The sequence below is a fragment of the Neltuma alba genome, unplaced genomic scaffold (assembly GCF_004799145.2).
Source record: "Neltuma alba isolate B1F8T4 unplaced genomic scaffold, ASM479914v2 tig00013412_pilon, whole genome shotgun sequence".
In the NCBI taxonomy this organism is placed as follows: Eukaryota; Viridiplantae; Streptophyta; class Magnoliopsida; order Fabales; family Fabaceae; genus Neltuma; species Neltuma alba.
The window spans coordinates 50,481-63,356 of NW_021637666.1; the positions used below are offsets into that span (position 1 = coordinate 50,481).

The 12,876-nt window shown below is 37.7% G+C and overlaps 2 protein-coding genes across 2 annotated transcripts; both read left to right on the forward strand.

Moving 5' to 3' along the window:
* Positions 1-1,554: 1,554 nt before the first annotated feature.
* Positions 1,555-8,917, forward strand: LOC114737168 (acyl-CoA-binding domain-containing protein 4). The gene is made up of 18 exons (XM_028925079.1): positions 1,555-1,834; positions 2,552-2,622; positions 2,873-2,936; positions 3,030-3,101; positions 3,614-3,808; positions 3,916-3,993; positions 4,257-4,367; positions 4,474-4,540; positions 4,955-5,016; positions 5,144-5,283; positions 5,628-5,754; positions 5,828-5,942; positions 6,350-6,438; positions 6,529-6,612; positions 6,724-6,912; positions 7,182-7,322; positions 7,671-7,730; positions 8,401-8,917. Exons 1-18 carry the CDS (start codon positions 1,676-1,678, stop codon positions 8,608-8,610), a joined length of 2,034 nt encoding a protein of 677 aa, XP_028780912.1. The 5' UTR covers positions 1,555-1,675; the 3' UTR covers positions 8,611-8,917.
* A 686-nt stretch (positions 8,918-9,603) lies between these two features.
* LOC114737157 (autophagy-related protein 18a) lies at positions 9,604-12,645 on the forward strand. Its single transcript, XM_028925066.1, has 4 exons — positions 9,604-10,537; positions 11,489-11,696; positions 11,844-11,970; positions 12,358-12,645. Exons 1-4 carry the CDS (start codon positions 9,755-9,757, stop codon positions 12,446-12,448), a joined length of 1,209 nt encoding a protein of 402 aa, XP_028780899.1. The 5' UTR covers positions 9,604-9,754; the 3' UTR covers positions 12,449-12,645.
* Positions 12,646-12,876: the final 231 nt, after the last annotated feature.

Consider the following 12,876-nt stretch of genomic DNA (forward strand, 5'->3'; position numbering starts at 1 on the left):
TTCTGTAACATCAATGACTGCGTTTTATTTTCTAAACTTTAGAATGGAGAATTTACCCATAGACAGGAAAGAACAGAAGTTGAAGCCCTCCGGCTCTCATATTTGCGAGTGGCAGGCACATCAAAATCATTCCTCTTGCTCTCTTGATGAAGATCAGATCACCCTCGTCTAATGACAATGGATGGGTTTCTTTAAAGATCACCTCCGGCTAGCTCTCACGGCAGAATTAGCTGCCTTTGTCTTTGCCTGAATGTATTGTTATGAGTGCTGATGACAGCGGCAAATATGCAGTTCGATCTTCTATTCGTTTGCTTCTAAGTGAATCTCTACTAATCCCAAGGATGAACATGAGATGAGATCATCGGGGTCCCGACCCTGTAAAGGTCTAAAAGAGCAATGACTACATTCAAATTTCAACTCAGCCCACCATATTAATGCAGATCTTTCTTGTGGTGCAGATCTTTCTTCTGGTAATTTAGTGCATATATTTTACTGTGTGCGTAGTGCATATATTATTTAGTTTAATACGATCCTAAATTAAAACTCATTTTGTAATTAAATTATACTAAAAAAAATAGGTCTTGTTTAGAATCAGAGCGGACGAGTATAAAATATATAATAATTTTATTAATTAGTTCCTCCTCAAACTTTTTTTTCCGCAAATCTTAATAAATTAAATAATATGCATATACGCTATTCAAAATCTTCCGAGTATAAGGAATTAACGACCGCACTGTATTATTTCCCAAAAAAATCTAATGGCATTGAAAACTAAAAGGAATTGAAAAGAGCCAGAGCTGAAAAACGTGCATAGCGTTGAAACAATAAAAAAGGAAAGAAAGAAACATGTACCCCGTGGGTCCGTAGCCCAAAAGATTGGCCGAAATCCATAGCTACCGATGATTTCTCTTGCTTTTTTCGTGATTTTTTTTACTGTGCATGCAGTCATATTGAAGCACTGTTGAGCACTGTGAGCACCTTGCCTAAGAAAAAATTGAGTCATGTTGTGAAGAAGGTATTGGTTCTTGATTTTTTTTTTGTTAAATATAAAAATCTTTCTATTTGAGACAATTCTATTTAGATCGCCATTATAACACTAAATGTAGGCACATTTTCTGACAAATATTCAAACATTAATCATTACGTTATAAAAAATTAACTCCTTCTGCTCCACCTAACCTCTATTGGTGATTCATAATCTTATAAACAAAGTTAAAAATTAAAATAATCCAACTTAAGCAACCCTCTAAGGGCCTATTTGGCATAATCTAAAAAATTTCAAATATGTTTCATGTAAATTAAAACAAAATTTTTTTATACACTTATTTTATATTTCATAAATCACAACTGAAAACCTACTATTTTGAATACGCTTTAAAACTTAAGTTTTTAACCCTAGGCACTTATGGGAGACTCGGGGTTTGGGACAGTGTAATTAAGAAAAGCTGAGGGAACTATGCCAAATATTCGCAAATAGCTGTGAAGAAGAGTGCAAAGTCAGACAATATTACCGCGCTGCTTGTCAACAGACTTCCCTTTTGGTTTTATCTTTTTATGCAAATCTAAAATCTCATTATTTCTGAAAATCCTTTTAGGACACGCATTGTTTGCACCCTTCCTATGTCCTGGACTGTTTCAGAACGTTAATCATCGATCTGAAGAGGTACTGAGAGAGATGGCGATGGCGAGGGCAAGCTCTGGTCTGCAATACCCAGAGCGCTTCTACGCAGCGGCCTCCTACGTTGGATTCGACGGATCCACATCTCCCACCAAATCTCTCACTTCCAAGTTCTCCAACTCCACTGCCCTCCTTCTCTATAGCTTGTATCAGCAGGTGCCACAATCTTCTTCATCTCCCATTCATTCTCATATTTTTGTTTTCATTCTATGCATTTCTGCTTCGCGCCTTCCTTATGGTGATCTGATCCATTGGATGCGGATTTGTGATATTGTGATCTCCTCTCTAGCTTGGCGTCGTGATCTCTTGCCTCCTTTATGTGGTTTTAAGTGAAATTCTGTGTGACCGCATGTCCCCCCCCCCCCGGGGTTTTTGCGTGCATTACCTGACCAGCTTTCCCAAACGTTCTCTCGGCTGGTTAATGCTAATCCCAACGTATTTGAGCATAGGAAATTGAGAATTTTTGTATTAATTTAATAAGCTTGTCTTATAATCTTTCTATTGATATCTTCATTCATTTTATGGATGAAATGGGCGATAAAAAGGCTTTGAATCTTTGATGGTCATTTACGCAATAGTAGACAAGACATCCTTGCTGATTTACCAACCTCATGAGCAATTAAGCAATTTGTCTTATTAGAATTAAACCATTTACAATTAGATAATCCTAGGTTCAGATGGAATGCCCGAATCACAATTTTGTTCCCTAAGATCAAGAAGTCATTTGAATTGTGAAGGAATATTATAAAAGATTGATTTACTAATTACCGGTCCTTTATGGACATATCCATCAGTGCGGAATTTCGGCAAGGGAGCCATTATCAATCCATTCAAGAGGGTTTGAATGTAATTTAAGTTTAATTTTCATGGCAGGCTAGCGTAGGACCTTGTAACATCCCAGAGCCCAGTTCATGGAAGATTGTAGATCATAGTAAATGGGCCAGGTTTGTACACTTTAAACATTCGTGTTGCTTTTTACTATCTGATCTATTTCTATTCACACTTTTTGATTCCTCCAGTGGACCTGTATTTGTTTCCCTGGTCGTGATATTCCATGCATAGATAATTTTATGTTATTTTAGTTGTTTGTCATAAATACTACTATAGTTCTCCTCAAATATCATATCTGCAATATGCATTATTATATTGCTAGGGTCAAATTGAGAATACTTCTGAAAGGTATTATTAATGCAGTTGGAACCAGCTTGGAAACATGTCTTCTGCAGAAGCTATGCGTCTTTTTGTGAAAATATTGGAGGTAATACATACAATTTCCCCTCCATGTTTTTCATTTCTGTAATGCAGACTGTTAACTGATTATTTTCCTTCAATGTTTTTTTCTTTCATTTAGGAAGAAGATCCTGGCTGGTATTCAAGGGTATCTAACTCTTTCGTAGAGCCTGTAATAGATGTGCCAATGAATGTGAGTATTCTGATTGTTATATATGCTGTTGCGTCTTGTCTGGCAGGTGTTAGTCAGATATTTGTGTATCTATATACCTCGATTGCAATAGCTTTACCTGTTATATTCATATGTTATTCAGAATGGAAGTACTGATCGAATTTGGTCTTTGCTCATAATCAAATGAGAAAGAATCATATTATTTTGCAAAGCTAAATCTGTGTCCTGTACATAACATGTCTTATTGAGTTTCAACAGCCTTTACCCCAATGTGTGTGAGTGCAATTTTTGACCCACTCAAATACTTGCCTGGTTAATTGCCATTCATGTACAATTTTCAGAGAATGAATTTAGAATTTGATGTTTTGAACTAGATTTCATTTTATGAGGCAAGTTGTCTTGCAGTTAGATAACAGAAGCGCCACAAAAACATGTTCATCATGTTATTCAACTTTCTCTACTGTGCTACTATTTACATTGAAATCTCTTTTATGTGGGGCGTATTCTTCAATTCCATGATTTTCGTCTTACAGCATAATTCTAAAGCGGAGCCAATAATGGAGAATGGGAAGTCTTATCCAGAAACAAAGACTATATCTACTGAAAATGGAAGTCAAGTTGGAGCTGAGGACAAAGATGTTGTTGTCGAGGGCTTTGGTTCAGTACGAGTCTATGATCAATGGATTGCCCCTCCTGTATCTGGTCAACGACCGAAACCCCGATATGAGGTATTGACCTGTGCAAAATATAAATATATTAAATTTATTCTTCACTATTTTTTGCCTTTATGAATTCATTCTTTATTTTTCTAAGCTAAATGTGTTTATATGTTCAGCATGGCGCTGCAGTCATTCAAGACAAATTCTACATATATGGCGGAAACCACAATGGTCGTTACCTTAATGATCTTCATGTAAGCATGTGTTCACTATATCTGTTGCATGTGATTATACATTTTGGCCAAGTCATGTTGTATCTATAAAGGTTGATGGGAACCATTGATTTTATGCTATTCCTCTCTTTCTATGGTTTTGTTCTGATATATCTGTCATAGTGTTTTTGGATATTTATTTGGCATTTTGTTCTGATATGTCTTACCCCCCCCCCCCAAACACACACACAGAGGCTTGTTGGCTGAGTTATTTGGCATTTTGAATCACATGGATACTGATGCAGGTTTTAGATTTGAGAAGTTGGACTTGGTCAAAGATTGAGGCCAAGGCTGGAGCTGAGCTTACTGAGTCGACACCCCCTCTGAAATTAACTCCTTGTGCTGGCCATTCATTGGTTTGTGTTGAGAATAGTTTGTTTTCATAAAATCGAAAGATAATATTATCTACTGCTTCCAACTTATTTCTTGCTCGTGCTAATTCTGGAATATTTTTTATGGTAGATTCCATGGGAGAATAAACTTCTATCAATTGCTGGACATACCAAAGATCCTTCTGAAAGTATCCAAGGTACAAATAAAAATGTTATCATCTATTATTGTCTAGACATTATCATTTTTGGAATTCTTTCTGTGGAAAAATTTTTAAAATGTAGAATAGAAAATATGTTGGAAGAGCATGCCAATAAGAATAAAAAGCATGACAGTGTTGCTTTACGCATCTTAAAGAAAGAGATATGTAGAGTTGGTAATGATAAAATTCTCAACAAATTTTTTTATCTCTACATATAAAAACTATAGAGAGCTGCATTAGTCGGCATGTCATCTCAATTTTGAATTTTTCCTTTATTGTACGCTTCTGGTTGAAAAAACTACACGTGTTGCTGAGTATGGAGTTTTTCCTAGTTTGTGAATTGTTTTCTATTTTTATTACAGTTTATTAACATTACTGTAACCAGTGTTCATTATTATTACTTTATGACAGTGAAAGTGTTTGATCCGCAAACGGCAACATGGTCAGCCCTGAAGACTTATGGGAAAGCCCCAGTAAGTATAAAAAATCCATAGAAGCTTTTCAAATGTTAAATTAGTATGCGACGTGTGATTCTTATTTTTGTAAAGAGAGAGACGTTAATTTTATGGTTCGCAAATGCATAACAGTAATATTTTGTAGGTATCAAGAGGAGGTCAATCAGTGACCCTTGTCGGGACAAGTTTAGTGATTTTTGGTGGACAAGATGCTAAGAGAACTCTCTTGAATGATCTGCATATTCTTGACTTGGAAACCCTGACATGGGATGAAATTGATGCTGCGTAAGAAACTTTCTGAAGCAATCCTCTCTATCTCCCTGCTTTTCTTATTTTATTTTCTGCTCCACGGCAGGCATGGCGTGCTGGTGACTTCTTTGTAATGCATGAGATGTTTTGGATTTCTGAGTTGAAAAAAGCCTTTGATAAACTGAATCAAAATTGGAGCACCTTTCTGGGCCTTCTTGTTCCGTTGTTCCAAAATCTGGTTTTATACTTATCTGTTTGATTTCTTCAGTTTACTCCCCTGTTGTGTTTTGATTTTGGATTCTTGATTTTTTGAGATTTTTTCTTTTCTTTTTGAAAAATCATGTTTGTGCTTGCTGCTGACAAAGTCTTGCAAATGGCAGTGGCGTGCCTCCTTCACCACGGTCTGATCATGCTGCTGCTGTACATGCGGAGCGATACTTACTTATCTTTGGTGGGGGTTCACATGCAACTTGCTACAATGATTTACATGTTCTTGATTTGCAAGCTGTAAGGCTATTGCCTCCTCTATTAGCTACGGCCTAAAAAATCTACTGCTTCTAATCAACTTTTATTTCTGTAGATGGAGTGGTCTCGGCCAGCACAACTAGGTGATATACCTACACCACGTTCTGGACATGCTGGTGTGACTGTAGGGGAGAACTGGTTCATTGTTGGTGGTGGTGACAATAAGAGTGGTATCTTTTGGCCGCTTTGTCCGTTAAATTTAAGATTGTTTTTAGATTATTTCTTATATCAGGAATAAGGGCATATTGTTTACTCATATTGTTACTGGAGCTAGGAATGAGGGCAGTTAAATGAGATGACTTCTTCATGGTCATCTCTTCCATTTCTTTGGTTTCTTATCAGTTCTGGCCTGGTGCATCTTTTTTTCTTGCAAAAGCTATGTGATTAACAAATAAAAGGCCTTAATCTGTTTGCTTCTGATCACTTTGAAGCATAACTCTTGCTGTGGTTATCACATATCTATAGTGCTTATCACGATTCACGATTGCTTTAAATTTATGACTTGTGGTGATGACTCTAATTGCCATTTGTGGCATGTATCCTTGATAACAAGTTATATTCCATGTTATCTTTGCAGGAGTCTCTGAGACTGTTGTGCTGAATATGTCTACATTGACATGGTCAGTTGTAACTTCTGTCCAAGGGCGTGTTCCTGTTGCTAGTGAGGTATCATCGGTTTCGGAAGGACCTCTTTTTGTGTTGTGAAATTGTTTAAGTACTGATCCTTCATGCTCAATTCTCTGATTCTTATTGCAGGGCTTGAGTGTGGTTGTAAGCTCCTACAATGGTGAAGATGTACTTGTATCTTTTGGTGGATACAACGGCCGTTACAACAATGATGTAAAACACTACTTCATATTTTTGGTCTCTTCTGTTACTTGTGTTGTTTCTTTTTCTTAATTTATTTATTTAATTTTGTCATCCTTCCTCTGATATGATTTCCCGCTTTAGGTCTTTGTACTTAAACCTAGCCATAAATCAACCCTGCAATCAAAAACAGTTGAAACCCCTGTTCCAGACAGTGTCGCTGCCGTGCACAATGCCACCAATGCTACCCGTGATGTGGAGTCTGAAGTTGAAGCTGGTTATGATGGGAAAATTCGGGAAATTGTCATGGACAATGCTGATCCAAGGACAACAGTATGTTTTATTACTATACATGCTCATCTTTTCTGCCCAGTTTTAAGAAGTTTACTCTTGCATATATGGCGTAAAAAAATACTTAAAGCATATTAGCACATATTCTGACCTACAATAAAAGCATTAACATATACTTCAGGGGTATTTTCGTTGACAGATGATCACAAGTTGTTTTTTAGTGTTTTAGTTAGATCCGGACCAATTAAATTATAAACAACAATCACTTATTCTGCCAATGACAGCTTTTTCATATTTTGGCTGCCTCATAGAATTCCAAAGGGGATCTTATATCCAGCCTGAAGGCAGAGAAAGAAGAATTGGAATCATCGCTCAGCAAGGAGAAAATACAAACTATTCAGCTAAAGGAAGAATTAGCAGAATCTGAGGCTCGTAACTCTGAACTTTACAAGGTAAATTACTTGCAGAGTTGAAGTCCTTCTCCATGTTGGAATCTGTTGAAGTAGAATACCATGGTTTGTGTATGTATTATATTGAACAGATTGCGTAGGTAATACCGGTAAAGTTAAAGAAATTTACCATGCTATTCCAGCTTGCTTGCTTGATTTATTACTGAGAACTAAACAGGTCATATACTTCGTGAATACTGATTTTTCTAAGGTTTGTGGATGGGATACTACATATAATGTATTACTAGTACTTGTTACAAGCAAAAGTTATGTATACTTGTTGAGATTTGGACTATGTTGTTTATTCTGTAACGCAATCAAAAGTCCTCATACTTTGCCCTGATATTGTAGGAGCTCCAATCAGTGCGTAGTCAGCTTGCTGTTGAGCAGTCAAGGTGTTTCAAGCTTGAGGTATGCATAAATGCTTCTGTGTATCTTTTCCTTTGACTTTTATAGCTAGGTTTTGACATGACATATGACTTTTTAAGAACAAGAAAGGTATAGAACTAGATATTGCTTTAGCAGTTTTTTAAAATCATTTTTCATTTCTTGTTCGAGTGTGGCTTTTCACCCCTTATTATATACAGCATGATCTTTTTATTGTGAGAAACATCTTTTAATATTAACATTGATGGAATAATTGAATATTGACGCGATGTATATGTAGGCCAGGGTTTTGATGGAATCCTTTCTCCCTTTTGGGAGGTGAAAATGTTTACAGTGACGTGGAGAAAATTGAGCGTATTGGTTATTTTGTCCAACCTAGAAGAATGTATCTGGTGTTACGATGCTTAACGTGTAAAATGTTTTGACTTCGGGTGCAGTGTGATCAAGAATTTGAATTTCAATATTTTCTGTTCTTTGCAAAATGGGTCTCGAGTGCTTATTTTACATGGACAATGTAATGTTCAACTTGATGATTGGTCCTGGGCGTATACACTGCCTCGGGGGTCTCGCCTTCCATTGAAGACCTAGGCAGATAATTTTGCTTTCAATATTAGTTTGTTATCAGCATTTTATCATCAGCTGAGCTCTAGATGAAATGAATTTTAGAAATTTATCTAAAAGTTTGAGCTTGCAGGTGGAGGTTGCTGAATTAGGACAGAAGCTTCAAACTATTGGAACATTACAGAAGGAACTTGAACTCCTCCAGCGACAGAAAGCGGCATCTGAGCAGGCCGCCTTAAGTGCAAAACAGAGGCAGAGTTCAGGTGGTGTATGGGGTTGGCTTGCCGGTAGCCCCCCAAGCCAGAAAGCAGATGATGGATCAAATTTTAACCACTCGCCCTAACTGAACAGCGATTCTACGTTCGGTTTCGTGGAGTTACTTGTCTTCGCAATACTATTTTTTTTCTCCTTTTGGAATTGAGTTCTTTTTTTACTGACGGAAATAAGTTTCAGCTTTCGTTTTGGCCAAAAGGAAACCCCATCGGGGCAATTCGCGGTGATACATGTACTGTAACTTAGTCGTCTAGCTTCATATTGCTGCTAGTCCAGTATTAGTGCACATCTTATTTTTCCACCATTTTTGCCGATGATTGTATTCAATGTTAATCCATTATTGAATGAAAGTAAAGATATTCTTTTTGTTTTTGCAATTTTTCTCATTGGATATCCGTCTACGCCTACCAGCTAAATAGGATATGTGTTTGGAGAAGGTAAGTTCCTCGTAATGTAGTGAATTAAAATTCGAATACCTATTCGAAGAAGTATCTCTATTTAGTATCCTGTCTCCAGTAAAAGCAATGGTCTTTTTTTAAAAAAAAATTGGCACTTCAGAATTTTAATAAAATATTTATTTGCTTGGTTGGATAAGAAAACATTTTTCTTGTGCAATGTCTGGGAAATGCGAGATTAGTCGGGTTAAAATCAATGATCATGGCGTGGGCTTTGCAGGTCCTGGCCTCCTGGGGGAAAAAAAATGCAATACCAATATGATCTGATGAGGCGGGGGCTTTGTTGCTTCTCAAAAAAAGATACCAATATTTCTTTGTATAATATGAAATTTGTATTTGTATATAATAAATTATTATTAATTTTTTAAAGTAAAACATGTATATGAAAATCAAGTATTTTTTATATATTCTTTATAGAAATTTATTTAACTGTTCAATAATTTTAAAAGTAATTACAGGATTAAATAAACTAATTATAAAATTAAATGAGTTAAAATGGACTAAATCGATGTCAAATCAAAACCGCTCCGATTTAGGTAGATTCGGGGGCTTAGAGCCGACCTCTATCCGATAAAGGGGTGGGTATATATTTCTGGGCTGACTTCTCCTTCACGTCGTCGTGTCAATCAAGTTTGTGTTAGTTACTTGCTCCTGCTCACGCCCCAAGTTGTCTTCTTCCTTTTGTTTGATCACATACCTCGCTTACGCAGCTTCCTGTTCAGCTTGAAGGCATCGTTTTCTTGCCAGTCATTCTCACCCATGTCAGTGCCGCATCCTCCTCAAACCCTCTCGCACCCCCATTCCCAAAGTGAAGATTCCTACTCCGCCGTCGCTCGAGCCCAAGAAACTCATTCGATTTCAAACCCTACTTCTCCTATTCGGACCCCGAATTCTGATGCAACCGGAATGGCAACCCTCCTTCATCTCTCATTCAATCAAGATTCCGGCTGCTTCGCCGCCGGCACCAATTGTGGTTTCCGTGTATTCAATTGTGACCCATTTCGCGAGATCTTTCGGCGGGATTTTGGCCCTTCCGGTGGGATTGGATTGGTTGAGATGTTATTTCGGTGCAATATACTTGCCTTCGTTGGTGGTGGGTTTGACCCTGCATACGCAATCAACAAAGTGATGATTTGGGACGACCATCAGTCCCGCTGCATCGGCGAGCTATCATTTCGTTCTGAGGTGAAAGGGGTTCGTCTTAGAAGGGACAGAATCGTGGTGGTTCTGGTGCAAAAGATATTAGTGTACAATTTCGATGATCTTAGAGTGTTGCATCAAATTGAGACAATTGCGAATCCAAAGGGGCTTTGTGAAGTCTCCCATGTCTCAGGGCCAATGGTTCTGGTTTGTCCCGGGTTACAGAAGGGTCAGGTAAGAGTCGAACTTTACGCGTCAAGGCGGACCAAGTTTATAACGGCGCACAACTCCCGAATTGCTTGTTTTGCGCTTACGCAAGACGGGCGCTTGCTTGCCACCGCAAGTAGCAAGGGCACTCTGGTTAGGATTTTCAATACTATGGATGGTTCATTGCTCCAAGAGGTAGTTACAACTTGTTCATACTTTTTTCCTTGAATAACTAATATTTCAGCCATATGCTAGTGATTTTTTTCCATCTACGAAGACTATTGGCCCTCGGGAATGTCAATCTATAGTGTCTCCAAGTCCCATAAAATTGTGTCATAGGAATTTTAAAAAGTAAACGCAATCAATCGAAAGAGAAATATTTTGATTTGGTATGTCTTGTCTTCTAGAGCTCCAAATAACTGGCTAAATTTATTTAACAGTTGAACCTAACACTAACCTGCACCCATTGGCAATAATTTGCATTAAACTTCAGTCCTTTCTATTTGACCCATTGAACCAGCATATGCAAGCACTTCGATAGTTGCAAAATGCTAACTTGACTAATGTGCTCTAATGTCTAACTAGAAGTGGACCCCATATATTGGATGGAGTCTAAAAAGTATGTCACACTATTCATAACTTGTCAGTAGTGTGATATGCCACAGATTTCATGTTGATTATATTGATTTACTATTTATTAGGAAATTAGACTCTGGACCCCATGCCTTGTTTGGAGTATGAGGTAAGAATAGTGCAGCATGCGATAAATTTTATATTGCATATTGATAACAAGTGTTCACAGGAATGCCCTGCAGAGATTCTTAATTTTCTATGGAGAGTCGCCCTTCATGGGCTTGGTGTGTTTACGTAATACAATTGAATGTCATCTGTCTGGAATTTTACTCTGCATTTGTCTATGTCATCCCATCATCTCAAAATCAGCTTTCCTGTTTACATTCTTCAGAGGATCAAACTGTTTCTCAAGTGTGATATGCATTACCTGCTACAGACTAAAGTTCATGCTGTAATTACTACTGTTTAGGACTCAAAATGTTATATTAAGGTTGTCAAGGAGAGGCTAATGCTAATTTCATGAAACTCTCGGAAGTTTGATGTGATGTAAAATTAGTCGGATGATACTTTCAGGTGCGAAGAGGTGCTGATCGAGCAGAGATACACCATCTTGCATTCTCTCCCACTGCTCAGTGGCTAGCCGTCTCAAGTGACAAGGGGACTGTTCATGTCTTCGGTCTAAAGGTTGATTCAGGATTACTGGGGCATCGTGGATCACAAAGTACATCTGAATCTAATCCCACTAGCCCCTCCTCAGTTTCATCCCTTTCATTTATTAAAGGTTTGTGGGTTTGTCCACTGGCTTCATCTTAGTTTCATCTGGCATTTGGTTCTGTGACATTATGTGCTCTCTTATAGACTTGAAGTTGAAAACCTTCTCTATAGCAAGTTATGGCTCATGGTCATCTCAGATCTGGTTGGTTTACAGGTGTCCTGCCTAAGTATTTCACCTCAGAGTGGTCAGTGGCCCGGTTTCGCTTGAATGAAGGCTTGCAATATAATGTTGCCTTTGGCCACCAAAAGAATACGATTGTGATACTAGGCATGGATGGAAGGTATATCTTGTGGATCATATCTTTATGCTTTGTGTATTGTTCTTTTCAACTTCTTCCACGTGTTTCACAATTCTTAATAAAGTTAGTTATTCTGCTTAGTTGTATTTGAAATTGATTTTTTTCCCCCTTCAAACCTCTATGGAATTAGTACTAATAGTGTTGGACGTTGAGCGGCATATATTGGAAGAGGAGCCGTCTGTGATTGTTTGGTTGTTTTTTTTTTTTTTGGGGGGGGGGGGTGGCGAATTCTAAAGTAACCCAGTCTCAAATGAGCAACTTTTGTGATAAGAATTTTATTTACATTGTATTTACTAGTGCTTTGTCTGTGGCATTTCCGTCTCTTGTGAGTTAAATTTTGATGTCGTGTGTTTTGGAATGTGAATGCAGCTTCTATCGATGCAAGTTTGACCCCATGACCGGAGGAGAGATGACTCAACTTGAATATTACAATTTTATGAAGCCGGAAGAGACTTTCTAGATTTGAATGTATATTTATTCACTATGCGTGGGCGTGGCTCTTGCTGTAAATAGATTTGATCTTTTTCCGTTAACCGCCGGCACCGTCCTCTGCCTGCTTATGTTACAGCGTTTGTAAAGCCGCGGTAGCCAATATCTTTCGCAGTCCTATCGATTGCCATGAATTAAATAAATCACCGCCGCCAATTCAGTTTTGAAAATTTTCTGGGCCTTCTGGTTTTTCAGCCGACCTTTTTTATACGCCAGAACTCAGAAGTGGAAAGCTTTTATATTTATTGGCATCACGGTACCATAATTTTTTTCGGGACGGTCAATTCATATTTATGATATTTTACTGAAATGTTATTAAAATTGGATTATTTTCTAATAGACAGTGCACCGAACTCCGAAGCTTCAAATGTCATTTTTTCCGCAGACGAGAAGAGTAAA

Excerpts from the sequence above, each read along its gene's own strand:
- LOC114737168 (XM_028925079.1), top strand. The coding sequence starts at position 1,676 with ATGGCGATGGCGAGGGCAAGCTCTGGTCTGCAATACCCAGAGCGCTTC. Across the intron at positions 2,623-2,872 it reads GATCATAGTAAATGGGCCAG|TTGGAACCAGCTTGGAAACA; the intron begins GTTTGTACACTT and ends TTATTAATGCAG. Across the intron at positions 6,913-7,181 it reads ATGCTGATCCAAGGACAACA|AATTCCAAAGGGGATCTTAT; the intron begins GTATGTTTTATT and ends GCTGCCTCATAG.
- LOC114737157 (XM_028925066.1), top strand. The coding sequence starts at position 9,755 with ATGTCAGTGCCGCATCCTCCTCAAACCCTCTCGCACCCCCATTCCCAA. Across the intron at positions 11,697-11,843 it reads ATCCCTTTCATTTATTAAAG|GTGTCCTGCCTAAGTATTTC; the intron begins GTTTGTGGGTTT and ends GTTGGTTTACAG. Across the intron at positions 11,971-12,357 it reads ATACTAGGCATGGATGGAAG|CTTCTATCGATGCAAGTTTG; the intron begins GTATATCTTGTG and ends ATGTGAATGCAG.